A 22,979-nucleotide genomic window follows, 5' to 3' on the forward strand; every position below is an offset into this window, starting at 1 on the left:
TTGTATTTATTTGACATTTTTGCATGTTTCCTCAAAGTGTGGTGGATTGTCAATCACTATTAATGCAAACTGTGTTAAATAACCTTTATTATGAATGACATATCCCATGTCACAGCTGTGTGCAATATAATGGACAGAAGAAAACATGGATGGTCTGCTTTAAGTGGAGGAAGCCTGCAGATTGCCACCTCTCCTAAATCCAACCACCCTAGGGGGAAATCCCACTTCTCAGGGTTAGGCTATTGTGGATTTCATTTTAGCCACATTTGTTTTTGTGGTTAGGATCAAATCATCACATTTTATTGGTCAAATACACATGGTTAGCAGATGTTAATGCAAGTGCAGCGAAATGCTTGTGATTCTAGTTCCCGACAGTGCAGCAATATCTAACAGGTAATCGAACAAATTCATAATGACTACCTTATACACACAAATGTACAGGGATGAATAAGAATATGCACATATGGATGAGCAATGGCCGTGTGGCATAGGCAAGATGCAGTAGATGGTATAGAATACAGTATATACATATGAGATGAGTAATGTAGGATATGTAGACATGATCAAAGTGCTGTTATTTAAAGTGACTAGTGATTTCTTTATTAAATAAATGTATTACATTTATTAAAGTGGCCAGAGATTTGAGTCTGTATGTTGGCAGCAGCCACTCAATGTTAGTGATGGCTGTTTAACATTCTGATGGCCTTGAGATAGAAGCTGTTTTTCACTCTCTCTGTCCCTGCTTTGATGCACCTGTACTGACCTCGCCTTCTGGATGATAGCGGGGTGAACAGGCAGTGGCTTGGGTGGTTGTTGTCTTTGATCTTTTTGGCCTTCCTGTGACATCGGGTGCTGTAGGTGTCCTGGAGGGCAGGTAGTTTGCTCCCAGTGATGCGTTGTGCAGACTGCACCACCCTCTGGAGAGCCTCGCGGTTGTGGGCGGAGCAGTTGCCGTACCAGGCGGTGATACAGCCCGACAGGATGCTCTCGAATGTGTATCTGTAAAAGTTTGTGATTCTAGGATGAGTTACATTAAATATGTCAGTAAGGGCTGGCAACATTACATTAATCATGTCAGTAAGGGCTGGCAACATTACATTAATCATGTCTGTAATGGCTGGCAACATTACATTAATCATGTTTGTAATGGCTGGCAACATTACATTAATCATGTCTGTAATGGCTGGCAACATTACATTAATCATGTCAGTAAGGGCTGGCAACATTACATTAATCATGTCTGTAATGGCTGGCAACATTACATTAATCATGTCTGTAATCATGTCTGTAATGGCTGGCAACATTACATTAATCATGTCTGTAATGGCTGGCAACATTACATTAATCATGTCTGTAATGGCTGGCAACATTACATTAATCATGTCTGTAAGGGCTGGCAACATTACATTAATCATGTCTGTAATGGCTGGCAACATTACATTAATCATGTCTGTAATGGCTGGCAACATTACATTAATCATGTCTGTAATCATGTCTGGCAACATTACATTAATCATGTCTGTAATGGCTGGCAACATTACATTAATCATGTCTGTAATGGCTGGCAACATTACATTAATCATGTCTGTAATGGCTGGCAACATTACATTAATCATGTCTGTAATGGCTGGCAACATTACATTAATCATGTCTGTAATCATGTCTGTAATGGCTGGCAACATTACATTAATCGTGTCTGTAATGGCTGGCAACATTACATTAATCATGTCTGTAATGGCTGGCAACATTACATTAATCATGTCTGTAATGGCTGGCAACATTACATTAATCATGTCTGTAATGGCTGGCAACATTACATTAATCATGTCTGTAATGGCTGGCAACATTACATTAATCATGTCTGTAATGGCTAGCAACATTACATTAATCATGTCTGTAATGGCTGGCAACATTACATTAATCATGTCTGTAATGGCTGACATTATTACATTAATCATGTCTGTAATGGCTGGCAACATTACATTAATCATGTCTGTAAGGGCTGGCAACATTACATTAATCATGTCTGTAATGGCTGGCAACATTACATTACTCATGTCTGTAATGGCTGGCAACATTACATTAATCATGTCTAATGGCTGGCAACATTACATTAATCATGTCTGTAAGGGCTGACATGATTACATTAATCATGTCTGTAATGGCTGACATGATTACATTAATCATGTCTGTAATGGCTGGCAACATTACATTAATCATGTCTGTAATGGCTGACAACATTACATTAATCCTGTCTGTAATGGCTGGCAACATTACATTAATCATGTCTGTAATGGCTGGCAACATTACATTAATCATGTCTGTAAGGGCTGGCAACATTACATTAATCGTGTCTGTAATGGCTGACATGATTACATTAATCATGTCTGTAATGGCTGGCAACATTACATTAATCATGTCTGTAATGGCTGGCAACATTACATTAATCATGTCTGTAATGGCTGACAACATTACATTAATCATGTCTGTAAGGGCTGGCAACATTACATTAATCATGTCTGTAATGGCTGACAACATTACATTAATCATGTCTGTAATGGCTGGCAACATTACATTAATCATGTCTGTAATGGCTGGCAACATTACATTAATCATGTCTGTAATGGCTGACAACATTACATTAATCATGTCTGTAATGGCTGGCAACATTACATTAATCATGTCTGTAATGGCTGACAACATTACATTAATCATGTCTGTAATGGCTGGCAACATTACATTAATCATGTCTGTAATGGCTGGCAACATTACATTAATCATGTCTGTAAGGGCTGACATGATTACATTAATCATGTCTGTAATGGCTGACATGATTACATTAATCATGTCTGTAATGGCTGGCAACATTACATTAATCATGTCTGTAACGGCTGACAACATTACATTAATCATGTCTGTAATGGCTGGCAACATTACATTAATCATGTCTGTAATGGCTGGCAACATTACCTTAATCATGTCTGTAAGGGCTGGCAACATTACATTAATCGTGTCTGTAATGGCTGACATGATTACATTAATCATGTCTGTAATGGCTGGCAACATTACATTAATCATGTCTGTAATGGCTGGCAACATTACATTAATCATGTCTGTAATGGCTGACAACATTACATTAATCATGTCTGTAATGGCTGGCAACATTACATTAATCATGTCTGTAATGGCTGGCAACATTACATTAATCATGTCTGTAAGGGCTGGCAACATTACATTAATCATGTCTGTAATGGCTGACAACATTACATTAATCATGTCTGTAAGGGCTGACATGATTACATTAATCATGTCTGTAAGGGCTGACATGATTACATTAATCATGTCTGTAATGGATGACTTGATTACATTAATCATGTCTGTATGGGCTGGCAACATTTCATTAATTATGTCTGTAATGGCTGACATGATTACATTAATCATGTCTGTAATGGCTGACAACATTACATTAATCATGTCTGTAAGGGCTGGCAACATTACATTAATTATGTCTGAAATGGCTGACATGATTACATTAATCATGTCTGTAATGGCTGGCAACATTACATTAATCATGTCTGTAAGGGCTGGCAACATTACATTAATCATGTCTGTAATGGCTGACAACATTACATTAATCATGTCTGTAAGGGCTGACATGATTACATTAATCATGTCTGTAAGGGCTGACATGATTACATTAATCATGTCTGTAATGGCTGACATGATTACATTAATCATGTCTGTAATGGCTGACATGATTACATTAACCATGTCTGTAATGGCTGACATGATTACATTAATCATGTCTGTAAGGACTGACAACATTACATTAATCATGTCTGTAATGGCTGACATGATTACATTAATCATGTCTGTAATGGCTGGCAACATTACATTAATCATGTCTGTAATGGCTGGCAACATTACATTAATCATGTCTGTAAGGGCTGGCAACATTACATTAATCATGTCTGTAATGGCTGACAACATTACATTAATCATGTCTGTAAGGGCTGACATGATTACATTAATCATGTCTGTAAGGGCTGACATGATTACATTAATCATGTCTGTAATGGCTGACATGATTACATTAATCATGTCTGTAAGGGCTGGCAACATTACATTAATTATGTCTGAAATGGCTGACATGATTACATTAATCATGTCTGTAAGGGCTGACAACATTACATTAATCATGTCTGTAATGGCTGACATGATTACATTAATCATGTCTGTAATGGCTGACATGATTACATTAATCATGTCTGTAAGGGCTGACAACATTACATTAATCATGTCTGAAATGGCTGACATGATTACATTAATCATGTCTGTAAGGGCTGACAACATTACATTAATCATGTCTGTAATGGCTGACATGATTACATTAATCATGTCTGTAATGGCTGACATGATTACATTAATCATGTCTGTAATGGCTGACATGATTACATTAATCATGTCTGTAATGGCTGACATGATTACATTAATCATGTCTGTAATGGCTGACATGATTACATTAATCATGTCTGTAAGGGCTGGCAAATTTCCAAAAACAAAAAGGGCCTTTACTGATAAAGGAGGTGTTTCATTATAAAGTAATGCTGCTGAGTCTCGAGTCTCCACCAGAGGACAGGATATTACAGTTTAATACGACACCCAATCTCATATGCCCAATTCAAACGATTTAGTCTTGGGTGTCGTTAACACACCTACTAAGTGAGTTGGAGTGAGAACTGGATGTTTCTGGTGCAGGACACTTGAAGTGATACCTAAAAAAAGAACAACGTGATCCCCAAAAAAACAATTAGGCAGTTTTGATAATTGCTTGATCACTGGGGATTAATTGCTGTGGGGTAATTCAAGTAAACATTAACCTTCACGTGAAAAGCATAATTCTGTAACAATGCATGTTTTCAACTCTCACCTAAAATCATTATGGTAATGGGGGGGTTTAACACAAGTAGAGCAGTGAAGCCTGGTGGGAGGAGCTATAGGAAGACAGGCTCATTGGAATTGTTGAAAAGGGATAAATGGAATGGAGTCAAATGTGGTTTCCATATGTTTGAGGTGTTTAATTCCATTCCAGCCATTACAATGAGCCCGTCCTCCTATAGCTCCCCCCACCAGCCTCCTCTGACTGACAGTGAGATGAAGTTAGCATAGGTGGTTGACAATAGTAGCATCCACAGGTTCATGTTGCTCCTGACCTGACCTTGATAGTGGATTAAGGTAGGTCTGGAATGGATGGATTCTTTGTGTTGCTCAGGCTTATTGAAGGCTGAGCCACTAGTTTGACTTGCTGGGGTTGCTACTAACCTGTTCCAACAGACCAACACAAGAAAACACAGGGTGTTACTGGGTTCACCCTCCACCAACTGTCACAGCCAATAAGCCTGAATGAAGAGTGAAACCAGGAGAACTGGAATAACATTTGGTCTCAGTGAAACTGAACCACTGTGACAGGTGAAACAACTTATACACACCAATGTGCTTTACTTGTAAAAAACAACAACATTGGACCTCGGTAAATGTCAGTCGAAGAGCCAACAGTTTTCCATAAATAGGCTATCTACAGTGCATGCCTCTATGTGGCATGTGGTACAATTCAGGCATAAGGAAAAATGATCTCACCTCTGTCATTAGAAATAAGAATGTGTGTGATCAGCGCAAACAATGGACAACAAAATAGTGTGGCTGTATCAGGTTTGTATGTTTTGTTTAGAATAAGGGTGGTTACTGGGTTACTGACTGGAGGTGTGGTCGCCACCAGGACGCCGCGCCCCTTTCGGCGTCTGTCAGGAAGTGAATTAAAGAAAAATAGGAGCGCAAAACCGCGGAGACCGTGGGGCGCAGCGGGTCAAACATACAGGGGCCGATTTTGAGTTTTTACCAGTAAACTTGGAATCTGAATGCTGCATATCCACGGACAACACTGCAAAAATGCTCATTAAAGAATTGTAAGTAAAAATGTTTGAAAATATATGGTGTTTAGTTAAAACGTGTTGCGCAGGAGAACGATGGATTCGCTGTCATACACAGGCAAACATTGGCAAAATTCCTTGCGTGACAGTTATCCTGCTCTATTCGTTTATAGTGTTTTCCTCTGTTAGTCTAGTATTGCCTACTTACTATTTGGGAATTCGAAAAACACATGTGCCAGCTGTCAAGTTTGTCAATGGAGAGGGCTATTGACTGCTTGTTGCCTGTGTCCTCCCTGTATGGACATACTCATTGAATGAATTCATCAAGTAAAATATTAATTAACATATTGGCCAAATTGGAAATGTATTGTCATTTTTACCAACATTATTTAATGATCTTAACTTACAAAGTGCCACTTTAACATTGTAACTATAACTTGAATTATAATCCTCCCATGCATCATCAGGCCTACTAAAACGCATAGAAGGGTGTGCCTTTATACACTCGTATGCCAAGTATACACTTGCATGCCATGTCATCAAACTCATTGGTTCCTAGAGTCAACAATGCCATATCAACGTGTCATCCTGATGCCCCAAACCTGCCTGTATCAATACCGTATAATTAGTATGGTGCCTGTCTGGGCTCCCATTACACCCAGATATGTTATAATGAAATATTCAGGGTTGCTTAGACTGGGAACAAGTGGTGATTATTGCCTATTGTATACGGGCAGAGGATCGGGACAAACCTAATTGTTTTCTGACAGTAGAGATCTACACCTGGCTTCAATTTCCTCCATGACAATATTATAGCTAGCATCAGTAGCATGTTGCAATGTTTATAGTTGGTAGGTAGAGCTGGCCAATATGGTCAAAACTCCATAACGCGACAAAATTGCCTGTCTTGATGCAATAATGAAAAATAGAACATTCATGTGCATCACATTTTATGATGCTTTAAACTACCGCTACTAGTTTGGTGGTTGTAACCATCTCTTGTCCCATTAACAGTCACCCATATTAGCAAACTCATTTTATTTCAAACTTCACATTTCTCTAGTACAGCCTACTTATTGTAATGAATGATATCAGCAAAATGCCTGCGATAAGTGATTCAGTATGGTCGGTATCGATTCATTTTTGGTTTATCGTCCCAGCTCTATTGGGCTAAACTTGTTTTGATTAGCCTACTATTAGAAGCTAATGTCAGAGAATTGTCAGTCGAACTAATAAATCAAGTGATAAGTTAAATGAGCAATGACCATTAGTCATGAGCTGCAGGTGTAGTTGGTGTTTAAATGTGTTGTGTTGTAAAGTGACGTTGCGCTCTCTCTCGCTCTCTTCTAGTCGAGTCGTCCTCCCCATATCTGTGGAAGAAGTAAGTACTGACTGAGTGTCATTTCTTTGTGTCTTAAACTCTTGCATCATGTCACAAATCGAGCTGGTTAAGCTACATTCTCGTTTTCTGATGCGACCGTAAAATTGAGCTCAACCATTAGCTAGCCCTATAAATGTGCGGTATACACCAGTGGAACATTCATGGGGATAACCCATTATCTCGCATGCATATGCTCTTGAGGAATCAGGGCAGTTTGTCTGCATTATGTTCCTCTATCCTTGAAGTTCCTGTTTGTACATGCCTTTTTATGATGATGGTGTGTGTGGGGGGCGTGTGTGTATGGGGCGTGTGTGCGGGCAGTTGGCATGGTTTCCATTATGTTTCCATTGGCAGCATATTGGTTGCAGTGGTTAGCTAGCCACACACATTCAGGTCAGACATTGTCAGAAACTATTAGCAATGTTAATTATAACAGAGCACCGTATTCTGACTGAAGCTTAGCAGTTGAAGTCATTAGTTGTGGGTCGTTCCATGTCATTTCAGCAAGCCAGAACACCCACCATCTCCGATTGTTCTGAAATCATTTCTGTAATTCGACTCTGATAGGATTAGCAGTCCTGCAACATTATTTTGTTGAAAATATAGTATAATCTCTGAGAAATTAAGCTAATTTATTGCACCCAAATTGGCCAATTTAATTTATATAATATTCAATAAATATAGTACCTGACATCTGATTTGGACCAAACTTTTTTTTCTACAAATGAGCAAACCACAAGGAATCCAGAGAAATGGTTAACAGACCCCACACCAATCCCATCCCAGTATCAGTTCTCAATGTCTGACAAGTAGTATGGAGCTGCAGCTCTGAGTATTGTTTCTTTGTCCTATGTAATGTATTCTCAGTGAATTTGTTGATGTTTTTTTACCCCCCTGTTCAGAGAAATTTGTCATTTAAATTGTTAGGTTTATGGCCCATCCTACATCCTGGTATTACCAGGTTCTGACCACTAGATGGTGCTGTTCCTGCTATTAGGTGGAAAAAGTTTGAAGAACTTGTTAAAGGGATAGTTCACCCAAATTACAAAATTACTTTGATTTCCTTACCCCTGTAAGCAGGTATGACAGCAAGGAATATTCATCTTTCGATTAACTGAAATGTTTATTTTTGAATTTTTTAAACAATGAATTGACTGACGTCGGTTCAATTATTTGAATTCCATTTTGTTCCGTTTTTTGGTCTGTGAGCTCAATGCGCACATAGCGCTGCAGTTTCTCTTGAGATAAATCAGATCATGCCCGAACTGTGCGACCTAATAGGGAGTTGTAGTTTCTAAAAGACCAATGTTCTACAGAAAACGTGCTAGTTAATTCCCCAATTAATATCACGTATCAAGGATCATAACTCTATATTTCATTCATGACCTTACATACATTCCTCATGAAATTAGAACAGAAAAATGCCATGTTTGGGGGATTTTCACAAATTGTATCCATAGAAGGGTCCTTTTGGATTAAAGACTGTTGAAATATATTTGACAATTGTATCTTTATGCATAATTAATTGAAGTTAGAATATTTGTGATATTTTGGCCATACCCAGGCCTCCTTTAATACTAAGTAGGTATATTGAAGAATCTAAACATGATTATTGAAAATAAACCTTTATGGATTTGGCAAATTTTAAAATATATTGTTGAACACGATATACTCTAGATGCATATTAAAGTTTCAGAGTGGGGTCTCTGCTACTTGTACTTATATAAATGGATTCAAAATGGTTGGACTCTGCTGATGATTTGCAGGATGTGCAATGATATAAGTAAAAGGGGGGCTGTGATTGGTTAAATTGCCTACTATGCCAATTTCTCTGTATAAAATAGGCCATACCTTTAAAACTTCCTTGGCCAGCCAGAGGAAGATGGCCAGATGAGTGTCACACACTTAGGGGGACAATAGATGAAACACTGGTTTTACACGTGTTGTCACATTCCTAACCACCCACTTGCGCATAAGATGGAGCCACCAAAATAACTCTTATTTGGTAGAGGATGTGATTTAACCCCTTCTTCCTCCAAACAGAGCTGTTTCACCTGTTGAAAGCATCTCATCAAAACAGCCCGGTACAAACTACCAACCATACACACTGCACTTAAAACCCCACCACGGGCGCACTAATGCCCTGTAATTGGAAGGCTAGTCTGTGATTTAATTGTCAGTTTGCTGTTGGTTGCTGAGTAGTGTTCATGTGTAGCAAGTGAGTCACCAGTTCCCTGTGAGTCACACGCTCCCTGACACACAGTGGCCACGTTCCAGCACAACGTTATTGTAGTCACGCTGCACACAGCAGCAAATGGTCTCGTTCCACGTCATCGACTGCTGCTGAGTGACTCAACGCCTGTGCTGGTGGATGGATGGGGTGTGCTGCCGAGGCTGGGACAGCAGAGTTGGAGACTGTAATCAACCTGCCAAATGTCTTCGACAGAGCTCAAGGCTGAAGGCTATTACAGGATGTTCCTTATGTTTGCTGATAGTCCTGTTATGCTGTTAAACTGTTATGCTGAAGTCGGTGTCTGTCTGGTCTAAATGCTCAAGGAACGTCCGGCGGTGGAAACCGAAAACTGTCCCTGTCCAGGTGCTCTGAGACGTGAATGGTCAGGGATGTGAATGGGGGGAACTGAGTTAATACAATCCCCCTTGTTCCTGAATTCATTTCCCTCACATTTGTGCCCACTGAAGTGGTTGCAGCTGTCTGTTAATGCAACTGGTGAACAATGGGGATGATTTAGTCTGTGTAACTGTAGCTCACTCCTCTGTCTTCCTTTCCACAGTACCAAGTGGGTCAGCTGTACTCTGTGGCTGAGACCAGTAAGAATGAGACCGGTGGAGGAGAAGGGGTGGAGGTGCTGAAGAATGAACCCTATGAGAAGGATGGAGAGAAGGGCCAGTACACCCACAAGATATATCACCTGCACAGGTACGATTGGTCCACCCATTCATCCATCCATCTACCCACCTACTCGCAACCACCCACCCACACCACCCACATGGTTAAAACTATGAATTTGAGAGTGGTTACATTTCTCCAGCTCCATCCCTCAGTTTCTGAAAAATTGGTGTGGTGGTCATTTTATTTCAATTGCAGATTGCCCCTTTATACAGTACATAAAAATCATCATGACATTTTTTTTTAAAGCTTTCAAATTATACTGAACAAAAATATAAATGCAACATGCAACAATTTCAAAGATATTACTGAGTTATAGTTCATATAAGGAAATTTGTAAATTTGAATTAATTCATTAGGCCCTAATCTATGGATTTCACATGCCTGGGCATTGGTGCAGCCATGGGCTCCCACTGCGGAACCAGGCCCAGCCAATCAGAATGAGTTTCCCCCACCCCATCAGACGATCCCACAGGTGAAGAAGCCGGATGTGGAGGTCCTGGGCTGCTGTGTTTACATATGGTCTGCGGTTGTGTGGCCTGTTGGATGTACTGCCAAATTTTCTAAAACGATGTTGGAGGTAGCTTATGGTAGAGAAATTAATATTTAATTAATTGGCAACAGCTCTGGCGGACATTCCTGCAGTCAGCGTGCCAATTGCATGATCCCTCAATTTGACACCTGTGGCATTGTGTTGTGTGACAAAACTCACATTTTAAAGTGGCCTTTTATTGTCCCCAGCACAAGGTGCATCTGTGTAATCATCATGCTGTTTAGTCAGCTTCTTGATATGCCACACCTGTCAGGTGGATGGAGCCTCGTGGTTAGAGCGTTAGGCTAGTAAACGAAAGGTTGCTGGATCGAATCCCCGAGCTGACAAGGTAAAAAGCTGTCATTCTGCCCCTGAACAAGGCAGTTAAGCCACTGTTCGCCGGTAGTGTTGAAGATACAGATCCCTCATGGTAGGGTGGGCTATACAAATAGGATGAACTTTGAGCACGTCTATCTCCTGAATGTTTTTGCATTTAGGGCCAAGAAATCACTTTCTCACCCCTTCTACCAAGCAAGTGGAGAGTTTTGTTCAAATAGGTGTGTTCATTTGGGTGCGGTGGATGTGGTCAAAAAGTGATTGAATTCATATGGATCGACCCCATAATAATATCTTCCTTTCTCTCTGCAGTAAAGTGCCAAACTATGTACGCATTCTGGCACCATCAACTGCTCTTAACATCCACGAGAAGGCCTGGAATGCTTACCCCTACTGTCGGACGGGTAAGTCCCCTGCCCTTTGTTTACCTACCCCTTCTGTAGAGACAGAAGATGTTGAATAATTAACTCGGCCATACATGCTAGCAGCCAGCACTGTGAGGACATGCTATTGGAATCTTTGAACCTATAGCCAGACATTAATAGCCAGGGTATTAATAGTGTACACTGCCTTCGGAAAGTATTCAGACCCTTGACTTTTTCCACATTTTGTTACATTAAACTTACTCTATAATTGATTAAATTCTATTTTTATCCTCATCAACTCACACACTGTACCCTATAATCACAAAACAAAAACAGGTTTTTATATATGTATAACCCCCCCCCTTATTTACATCAGTATTCAGACCTTTTGCTATGAGACCTGAAATTGAGCTTGGGTGCATCCTGTTCCCATTGATCATCCTTGAGATGTTTCTACAACTTGATTGGAGTCCACCTGTGGTAAATTCAATTGATTAGACAAGATTTGGAAAGGCACACGCCTGTCTATATAAGGTCCTACAGTTGACAGTGCATGTCAGAGCAAAAACCAAGCTATGAGGTCGAAGGGATTGTCTGTGGAGCGCCGAGACAGGATTGTGTCGAAGCACAGATCTGGGGAAGGGTACCAAAACAAATTCTGCAGCGTTTGAAGGTCCCCAAGAACACAGTGGCCTTCTTAAATGGAAGATGTTTGGAAACATCAAGACTCTTCCTAGAGCTGGCCGCCCAGACAAACTGAGCAATTAGGGGAGAAGGGCCTTGGTCAGGGAGGTGACCAAGAACCCGATGGTCACTCTTGACACAGCTCCAGAGTTCCTCTGTGGAGATGGGAGTACCTTCCAGAAGGACAACCATCTCTGCAGTACTCCACCAATCAGGCCTTTATGGTAGAGTGACCAGACAGAAGCCACTCCTCAGTAAAAGTCACATGACAGCTCACTTAGTTTGCCAAAAGGTACCTAAAGGACCCTGAGACCATGAGATACAAGATTCTCTGGTCTGATGAAACCAAGATTTAACTTTTTGACCTGAATGCCAAGCGTCACATCTAGATGAAACCTGGCACCATCCCTACGGTAAAGCGTGGTGGTGGCATCATGCTGTGAGAATGTTTTTCAGTGGCAGGGACTGGGAGACTAGTAAGGATGGAGGAAAAGATGAATGGAGCAAAGTACAGAGAGATCTTTGGTGAAAACCTGCTTCAGAGTGCTTAGGACCACAGACTGGGGCAAAGGCTCACCTTCCAACAGGACAACGACCCTAAGCACACAGCCAGACAATGCAGGAGCTTTGGGACAAGTCTCTGAATGTCCTTGAGTGGCCCAGCTAGAGCCTGGACTTGAACCCGATCTAACATCTCTGGAGAGACTTGAAAATAGCTGTGCAGCGATGCTCCCCATCCAACCTGACAGAGCTTGAGAGGATCTGCAGAGAAGAATGGGAGAAACTCCCCAAATACAGGTGTGGTAAGCTTGTAGCGTCATACCCAAGAATGCTCGAGGTTGTAATCGCTGCCTCAGGTGCTTCAGCAAAGTACTGAGTAAAGGGTCTGAATACTTATGTAAATGTGATATTTCCATTTTAAATGTTTATTAATTTGTAAAAATGTATAAAATCAGTTTTTGCTTTGTCATTATGGGGTATTGTGTGTAGATTGAGGGGGAAAAAACAATTTAATACATTTTAGATGAAGGCTGTAACGTAACAATGTGGAAAATGTCAAGGGGTCTGAATACTTTCTGAAGGCACTGTCCGTCCGTCCGTCTGTGTCTGTATATATACATGCATACATACATACGTACATACGTACATACATACATACATACGTCTTATCAGTTTGGTTATTATCTTATCTGTTCCCCTCAACATTGTTTACTCTCTGTCTCCTCATGTCCATCTCTTCCCCTATTGCAGTTATTACAGTAAGTACTGTTTTCTTCTATACATTTACACATGTAGTATGTTGCTGTTTACTTGCACACTATTCAGCTGTAAACATGGTGAAAGAGGAGCTGGTAACCTTGCCTGTCAAAAGGAAAGAAGAGAAGCGGATGGGCCTGACTTAACACATGGGGCTCCCGAGTGGCACAGCGGTCTAAGGCACTGCATCTCAGTGCTTGAGGCATCACTACAGACACACCGTTTCGAATCCAGGCTGTATCACAACCGTAATTGGGAGTCCCATAGGGCGGCGCACAATTGGCCCAGCGTCGTCCAGGTTTGGGCGGTGTCGGCCGTCATTGTAAATAAGAATTTGTTCTGAACTGACTTGCCTGGTTAAATAATTAAAGAAAATAAATACTGACACTGGTTTCGCCAGTGTCCATGTGTGTCAGTGGTGTTAAGTACTTAAGTAAAAATACTTTTAAGTACTACCTAAGTTGTTTTTTGGGGTATCTGTACTTTACTATTTATATTTTTGACATCTTTTACTTCACTACATTCCTAAAGAAAATAATGTACTTCTTATTCCATACATCTTCCTTGACACCCAACAGTCCTCGTTACATTTTGAATGCTTAGCAGGACAGAAAAATGGTCCAATTCATGCACATATCAAGATAACTGGTCATCCCTACTGCCTCTGATCTGGCGGACTCATTAAACACACACACTTTGTTTGTAAATGATGTCTGTGTTGGAGTGTACTCTGGCTCTCAGTAAATATAAAAATAAAGAAAATGGTGCTGCCTGGTTTGCTTAATATAAGGAATTTGATTTATACTTTTACCTTTGATTAAGTATGTTTTAGCGATTACATTTACTTTTGATACTTAAGTATATTTAAAACCAAGTACTTTTAGACTTTTACTCAAGTAGTATTTTAGTGAGTGACTCACTTTTACTTGAGTCATTTTCTATTAAGGTATCTTTTACTTTTACTCAAGTATGACAATTGGGTACTTTTCCCACCACTGATGTGTGTGCTTATGTGACTCTTTCAGCTGTTGTTACTTGTACCACTGCTCTTAGCTAATGTATCCCTTAAGTTGTAATCACTACCAGTCCATATATTACAGACTCTGTTTTAGACCTGGGTTTGAAATCTTTCAAATCATTTGAACGTTTGCTTTCGCCTACATAGATTACCAGATGGGTGGGGTTTACAGGTTAGGGACTATTCTATTGATTGATTAAGCCGGGCGTGCTCAATATCAAGTATTTGACATGATTTCAAATAGTGTTTGAACCCAGTATGCGTTGCTCACTTGAGACTGATCTTGTTCTTATGTATTGCTCTTCCTTCCTTCCCACAGAATGAATACATGAAAGACAATTTTCTGATTAAAATTGAGACGTGGCACAAGCCCGACATGGGGGATCAGGACAATGTGAGTGAGCAGCTAATGTCATGAGTCTGAATGCATACCATGTCAGCCATGGACCTCCAGCACATCTAATTCAGTTAGCAGACGTCGCTAGTCCTTTAATTCGACCATTTCCCCTTTTACTGTATCTGTCCGACTCTTCCATTGACGTCATGTCAGACACTTAATTCCACTGACGTCATTTGTGTCCATCCACTCACTTTGTGAAAGGATACAGAAAACCTTCTCTTGTGCATTTTTGTTGTTGTTGTTGTTCTTAGACCTGCTTTGTTGGGTATGACACTGAATCAACATTTACACAATGTATCAAAGTGCTCTGTTATCAGGGTTGGGGTCAATTCTATTTCAATTCAATTTCCCTTTGAAATTGGATTTAGAATTGCAATTTGAGTTTATTTCCTGAAACGAGTGGATTTAAATTGGCCACAACCCTGCATGTTATACCTGGTCTATGTAGTGACTACTAGAGAGGCATTCTTAGCTCTTGAAGTTGGTAACTTACTATAAATGATTCCCTGCATAGGTACACGGACTAGACCCAGAGCAATGGAAGAAGACTGAAGTAGTCTACATTGACATCGCTGACAAAGCCCAAGTGGATGCCAAGGTGAGAGCAGTGGTGGATCTGTGAGAATGTACTAGCAACTTATTATTAGAAATGAGCATGCTTTAAACGCTCTTACTTTTCTAAACCCAGACGGATCAGGGTTGTACTCAAGGCAGTAAATTGAGGGGGAAAAAAGTGACTGAAACAGGGAGGGACTACCTGAACTAGTTCAATAGAAATTCCCTTACTGAGAAAGCAGGCTTCTGGCAAACAGTTGTGGCAAATTTGAGGAAAGCTCATATTTTCAAATGAAATTAGTTTTGTGGCCAACTGTTGCGACAAATATTGAGGCGACTTGTGAACTTCTGGCAAACAATTCTAGGGAACTTGTGGTGAATTTTCTACTATTTGCTGCAAATTTGCTTCAAACTGATTATGAAAATGCAAATTAGATAAGGTTTTTGATTACTTTGTGTATTCACAACATTGAAATGTTGTATGTACATAAACCAAATCACATACACATTAAAATGCCGTGCCTTCAGAAAGTATTCACACTGCTTGACTTTTTCCACATTTTGTTGTTACAAAGTGGGATTAAAATGGATTTGTCATTTTTGTCAACGATCTACACAAAATACTCTAATGTCAAAGTGGAAAAAGAATTCTAACATTTGTAAAATGTATATCTTGATTAGAAAAGTATTCAACCCCCTGAGTCAATACATGTTAGAATCACATTTGGCTGTGATTACAGCTGTGTCTTTCTGGGTACATCTCAGAGCTTTCCACACCTGTATTGTGCAACATTTTCCAATCTTTTTATTATTTTCAAAAATTCTTCAAGCTCTGCCAAATTTGGTTGTTTATCATTGCTAGACAACCATTGTCAGGTCTTGCCATAGATTTTCAAGCAGATTAAAGTAATCCATCTCTAAAAGTGAAGTTTTGCTTTGATGTCAAGTCAGCTCATGTTGCTACCTTAGCTGTTGTGGTAGCTAACATGCTACTGAACAGTGAAACTAGCATATTGACATGCATATTATTGATGTTAGCTAAAAGACAGAAACGTATTCACCTAAAAATATAAGTTAGCTAGCTAGCTATCACATCAATTGTGAAAAATATGAAAGCTATCATCGCTAGCTAGCCAGTCGGTGACGCTGACAGATTGAATCTGATCTAGCTAGCTAGCAACAAAATGTGTTTCACTCTATCCCATAAAACATGACATGTTAATGTTTATGGGTTTGCCACAGATTCAAATACAATCTTGAGCGAATTGTTTGCCAGAAAAAACCTCTGGCGAACTGTTTGCCACTATTGGCAATAAATATTATTGTTGACAAATGTTTCCCGCTGATTCAGCACTAGTGGCAAACATTTGCAAACTTCTGGCAACATTTTGTGGCAAGTTTGAACTTTGCCACAATTTTTGTTGTTGTAGTAAGGCTTAACAATTGTTTTTATTTACAAAATGTTCTACTACGTTTTGCAACGGTGTGCCCTAATGAATATGACCCAGTTACCTGAACAGAATGAAATAAAACACTGTCATCTTACGCATCTGCTCACTCTGCTCCACACAGGACTATAAACCAGAAGAAGATCCTGCCATATTCAAATCAGAGAAAACAGGCAGGGGCCCCCTGGGGCCTAACTGGAAGGTACTACCCAAACCAATATTGCAACATTGTTGTCATATTTTTCACATTAGCTAATTTCACAAGGAGCTGTATCAAGAGTCATACAGTATATTTAGAGAGTTGGACCAGAGCTGTGTTTGTCTGAATATTCCCGCGAGACAATTTCACCTCCAGAGTAGTTGCTAAGTGTTAATTGATGCTTCCGCATTGTGCTGTTTATTTCTGATAGTTTTCCAAACCTATGAAGATTTCTAGTGAAAGCTGAAATGCAATTTGTTGACACCACAACACAGTACCAACTTGGATACACATTGTCCCCAATTCTAATCGGTAAAAACGTCAGTAAAATTCGCCGATCTGTTTTTAAATTTTTTTTTTTACAACAGGTCATTTCATAAGGAATTGTCGGAGGTGCTCTTGCATTGTTATATCACCCACATTTCTAAAATAAAGGCGGCCAACATGGCGTCTGTTCTAAAATCTGTCCGTGGCACTCTTACTATACTGTATGGCTCTGGCTGTTTCCATTCTGGTTCTGAAGCTCCATCGGTATGTGTGTCATGAACTCTTCTGCCTCTGCCTGAGGGTGTAATAACTTTGTCTTTACCTCTGCAGAAAGAGCTTCCCAGCAACACAAACTCTCCTCACATGTGCGCCTATAAGTTAGTCACAGTCAACTTCAAATGGTGGGGGGTCCAGAACAAAATTGAGAACTTCATTCAGAAGGTGCAGTAAGAGAAAGAGACTCGTCAATTATTCCAGTGTTTGCGTCATATTCTGTTATGGGGCCTTCATATCACCCACTGTACATGCAAAAAAAATGACTCTGCCCTGAAACCATGAAGAAGAAACTAGTAGATGTGTTTGGCTGACAAATAATATATCCAAAGCTGTGCGGTTTCTATGGGTGTGACGAAAGACTAGTTTACAGTAAAGACAGTGTTTTTTGTCCTCTAGTGGCCAAACAGTGATTTGCCACAGAAATGTTACTCCAAGTTGCACATCATATATAAATGCTGATATTAATAGTATTTGTTCCTTGTAATTCTTTAAAAAAAAGAATATTCCTCTCTTTGATTTCCAGCAAGAGAAGCGATTGTTTACAAAGTTCCACAGACAACTGTTCTGTTTGATTGATAAATGGATCGGACTGACAATGGAGGACATTCGACGTATCGAAGAGGAGACCCAAAAAGAGCTGGATGAGGTAATGTACTGTACATTTGTTTGGTCTTTGGCATTAATTAACTCCGAATGAGATGGACTACTGTCTTATCGGTTTTGTCATTAGCTTACGGAAATTTGCTAAATGCTTTGTTGTTGTCCTAGATATCCTACTTATTGACGTGTGTGTGTCTTTGTGTGTGTGTGTCTTTGTGTGTGTGTGTCTTTGTGTGTGTGTGTCTTTGTGTGTGTGTGTCTTTGTGTGTGTGTGTCTTTGCGTGTGTGTGTGTGTGTCTTTGCGTGTGTGTGTCTTTCAGATGAGGGTGAAGGATCCAGTCAAAGGGAGTTCTGCTTCAGAGGACTGAGGCTGTGACCCGTGAGTACCTCTCTGTCTGCCTGTCAGTGGCCGTGTTCAGGGTCGCTTTAATGCGATTTGCATCCGGAAACAATAATGAGCGTTTCTTATTGGACAAGTCCATGTCGTCCCTCCCTGTATAAGTTAATTTTCGTCCGCTTGATACCTTATGAACAAGACCCATGAAACGAGGAGCCTGCACCTTACCCCACATGACTCAGCTACAGTGTTATCAGGGTCATAGTGTAATCGCTCCCATCTCACACTCTATATCAGGGTTCCCCAAATTTGGCCCGCTTTTGATTTGATCCCCCCCAAGTTTTCTGAGCTAGAAAAAACGTTTTCAAATGTTTTATCATGTTTCATTTTATTTTTCTATATAAGACTGTAAAAACAACAGCAAATCAGCTCCAAGTGATTTTAATTTTGGAAATGTGTTCCGAAGTATTCCCACGCGTAGTAGAGAGATACTTTCTGTGGTTGTATACAAATGTATGCAATGTTTGAAATGATTGTTTTCGTCAAATATATGATTTTCGGGTTTCTTGTGGTGCAGTTGTTTTTTGTTGTTACTTTTTACCCCCTTTTCTCCCCAGTTTCATGATATCCAATTGGTAGTTTGCAGTCCTGTCTCATCACTGTAACTCCCATATGTACACACAAATGTGTCGGAGGAAACAGAGTACAACTCTACGTGCATGCGCCCTGGCCCGCCACAGGAGTAGCTAGAGTGCGATGGGAAAAGGAAATCCCGGCTGGCCAAACACTCCCCCGGATGACGCTAGGCAAATTGTGCGTTGCCTCATGGGTCTCCCGCTCCTGGCTGGCTGCGACACAGCCCGGGATCGAACCCGGATCTGTTGTGACGCCTCAAGCACTGCAGTGCCTTAGACCGCTTGCGCCTCTCGGCAGGCTTGTGGCACAGTTATTTTTTCTTTCTGCCCCCTGACCACCCGCTCAAGAAAAAAAATTGGCCCTACGCCTGAATCTAGTCAATCCCTGCTCTATACCCTCAAGCAATATGTCCTCTTATTGTGTGCAAGGAAACAAGACGTGTCCATCTTACAGATTTGCATTTGATAGAAGACAATAATCAAGTCTGACAAATCTTTCTCTCCTTCCACTTTTTCAGATCTGTTACTGAGACACCAGCATCTCTGCCCTGCCCCAGTCCTTGGAAATTATATGGCTGTATGCAGACTTGACCCAAGGCTCTCTTCATCTCTGTCCCAGTCCTCTAAGGTCCTCCTATACTGTCCAGGCAAACCATGGAGAGGCCCCAGCAGCCCAGAGGTCCACAGGCCCAGAGGGCCATCCCATTCCTCACTAATTAGGTCATTTGTCCATTTTTTTTTATGGGAATTTTGTTTTAGAGTTGTCCATGTGTTTTGTGGACAAAGCTGAATTTGTTGGTTTCTCCTCCTGTCTTTCAAAACACGTTGTCTCTTGTCTCTGTATTCCCCTCTTGGTTACAGTAAATGTTTCTTGCCTGCGGCCAACCGGACAACCTGCATCAGCAGTCTGAAATCCTGTTGTAGTGTTATGGCTTTGGACTTAGGGATTTTTGGGGCAAGGAATATGGAACAATGTACCCGGTCTCTTCTTGAATAGTGATCGGAGTTAAAAACCAAACATATCCTGTACTGTATTTTTCTGTATTTATTCACAGGTCATTTTCTCTGTTGGATTGTGTAACACTTTTGTGCTTTAATGTATTGAGCGACATGTAGTTGTTCTATACGACCTATATTATTCAATATTAAAAACAATATATTTATACTCTTTGCATTCTGTGATTGTATTCATTTAATTTGTGCAAGAGCGGCGTTCCCATTTTTATGACATGCTTGATTTTCTTGGTTTAAAAGATCAAGATAAGTGAATCTCTTAACCCATTGTTCATATGGTTTTTCAAAATGGAACTCACATCAGCAGTTTCCTAACTAACACATTTTAATCCCATTTACTTTCCCACAAGGTTTATGTAGATCTACAGACATTAATTTAGACCGCAGTTAGACTGACTGAACAGAAGCAGAGACGCTAGTTTAGACCTCAGTTAGACTGACTGAACAGAAGCAGAGACACTAGTTTAGACCTCAGTTAGACTGACTGAACAGAAGCAGAGACACTAGTTTAGACCTCAGTTAGACTGACTGAACAGAAGCAGAGACACTAGTTTAGACCTCAGTTAGACTGACTGAACAGAAGCAGAGACACTAGTTTAGACCTCAGTTAGACTGACTGAACAGAAGCAGAGACACTAGTTTAGACCGCAGTTAGACTGACTGAACAGAAGCAGAGACCTAGTTTAGACCTCAGTTAGACTGACTGAACAGAAGCAGAGACACTAGTTTAGACCGCAGTTAGACTGACTGAACAGAAGCAGAGACACTAGTTTAGACCTCAGTTAGACTGACTGAACAGAAGCAGAGACACTAGTTTAGACCGCAGTTAGACTGACTGAACAGAAGCAGAGACACTAGTTTAGACCTCAGTTAGACTGACTGAACAGAAGCAGAGACACTAGTTTAGACCGCAGTTAGACTGACTGAACAGAAGCAGAGACTAGTTTAGACAGTTAGACTGACTGAACAGAAGCAGAGACACTAGTTTAGACCGCAGTTAGACTGACTGAACAGAAGCAGAGACACTAGTTTAGACCGCAGTTAGACTGACTGAACAGAAGCAGAGACACTAGTTTAGACCGCAGTTAGACTGACTGAACAGAAGCAGAGACGCTAGTTTAGACCGCAGTTAGACTGACTGAACAGAAGCAGAGACACTAGTTTAGACCTCAGTTAGACTGACTGAACAGAAGCAGAGACACTAGTTTAGACCTCAGTTAGACTGACTGAACAGAAGCAGAGACACTAGTTTAGACCGCAGTTAGACTGACTGAACAGAAGCAGAGCCGCTAGTTTAGACCTCAGTTAGACTGACTGAACAGAAGCAGAGACACTAGTTTAGACCGCAGTTAGACTGACTGAACAGAAGCAGAGACGCTAGTTTAGACCGCAGTTAGACTGACTGAACAGAAGCAGAGACACTAGTTTAGACCGCAGTTAGACTGACTGAACAGAAGCAGAACTAGTTTAGACCTCAGTTAGACTGACTGAACAGAAGCACTAGTTTAGACCTCAGTTAGACTGACTGAACAGAAGCAGAGACACTAGTTTAGACCGCAGTTAGACTGACTGAACAGAAGCAGAGACACTAGTTTAGACCGCAGTTAGACTGACTGAACAGAAGCAGAGACGCTAGTTTAGACCGCAGTTAGACTGACTGAACAGAAGCAGAGACGCTAGTTTAGACCTCAGTTAGACTGACTGAACAGAAGCAGAGACGCTAGTTTAGACCTCAGTTAGACTGACTGAACAGAAGCAGAGACACTAGTTTAGACCGCAGTTAGACTGACTGAACAGAAGCAGAGACGCTAGTTTAGACCGCAGTTAGACTGACTGAACAGAAGCAGAGACGCTAGTTTAGACCTCAGTTAGACTGACTGAACAGAAGCAGAGACGCTAGTTTAGACCTCAGTTAGACTGACTGAACAGAAGCAGAGACACTAGTTTAGACCTCAGTTAGACTGACTGAACAGAAGCAGAGACGCTAGTTTAGACCGCAGTTAGACTGACTGAACAGAAGCAGAGACGCTAGTTTAGACCGCAGTTAGACTGACTGAACAGAAGCAGAGACGCTAGTTTAGACCGCAGTTAGACTGACTGAACAGAAGCAGAGACACTCGTTTAGACTGCAGTTAGACTGACTGAACAGAAGCAGAGACACTAGTTTAGACCGCAGTTAGACTGACTGAACAGAAGCAGAGACACTAGTTTAGACCGCAGTTAGACTGACTGAACAGAAGCAGGCTGCTGGATGAGAAGGCTCGATCCTGTCATCCTGTGTAAGTCAAGTACAACTATAGAAGGTTGAAGTGGGAAAATATACCTATGTTGATATCATTCAAAATTGTAGTTTTTTTTAAATTGAAAGATGGAGAGTGGAGTGATTTCTTTTAAAGTAACTTGTGACAGAGAGCAATGAGAGCACTGACCGAGTTGAGGAAGTCTCGCGAAGCAAGAGGATTTACTCCGCCCTAAATCTGTCTTGTGTTAATCTTTTTTTTGTATGGAGGTCTATGAGAAAGCGTTGAATTACGTGAGACTTATTTGAATGAATAGTTCAATGTTTAGGCTGTTAAAATTGACTGAGATAAGTGGTTGCATGTGGCATTCAAATCAAATCTCGTTTATTTGTCACGTGCCCCGAATACAACAGTGAAATGCTTACTTACAGGCCCTAACCAACAGTGCAATTTTTAAGTAAAAAAATAGGTATTAGGTGAACAATGGTTAAGTAAAGAAATTCAAAAACAACAGTAAAAAGACAGTGAAAAACTTTGAGAAAAACAATTTATTGTGCCTGTTGTGCCCTCATTGGCTAGAATGGTCCCACTGACCTGACC

General features: G+C 40.6%; 1 protein-coding gene and 1 long non-coding RNA gene across 2 annotated transcripts; one reads left to right on the top strand and one right to left on the bottom strand.

The window, feature by feature from the left end:
* On the bottom strand, positions 1-5,682 carry LOC135552672 (uncharacterized). The gene is made up of 3 exons (XR_010457489.1): positions 5,638-5,682; positions 5,219-5,322; positions 1-999 (listed from the first exon to the last, which is right to left on the bottom strand). It is a non-coding gene; the product is annotated as an uncharacterized LOC135552672 (long non-coding RNA).
* A 126-nt stretch (positions 5,683-5,808) lies between these two features.
* LOC135552673 (phosphatidylinositol transfer protein alpha isoform-like) lies at positions 5,809-20,290 on the top strand. The gene is made up of 12 exons (XM_064984429.1): positions 5,809-5,963; positions 7,278-7,308; positions 10,101-10,246; positions 11,397-11,488; positions 13,385-13,392; positions 14,728-14,802; positions 15,323-15,406; positions 16,936-17,013; positions 17,608-17,718; positions 18,077-18,199; positions 18,474-18,532; positions 19,644-20,290. Exons 1-11 carry the CDS (start codon positions 5,947-5,949, stop codon positions 18,519-18,521), a joined length of 813 nt encoding a protein of 270 aa, XP_064840501.1. The 5' UTR covers positions 5,809-5,946; the 3' UTR covers positions 18,522-18,532; positions 19,644-20,290.
* The last annotated feature ends 2,689 nt before the right edge of the window (positions 20,291-22,979 follow it).

Source organism: Oncorhynchus masou, chromosome 13 (genome assembly GCF_036934945.1).
Source record: "Oncorhynchus masou masou isolate Uvic2021 chromosome 13, UVic_Omas_1.1, whole genome shotgun sequence".
Taxonomy (NCBI): Eukaryota; Metazoa; Chordata; class Actinopteri; order Salmoniformes; family Salmonidae; genus Oncorhynchus; species Oncorhynchus masou.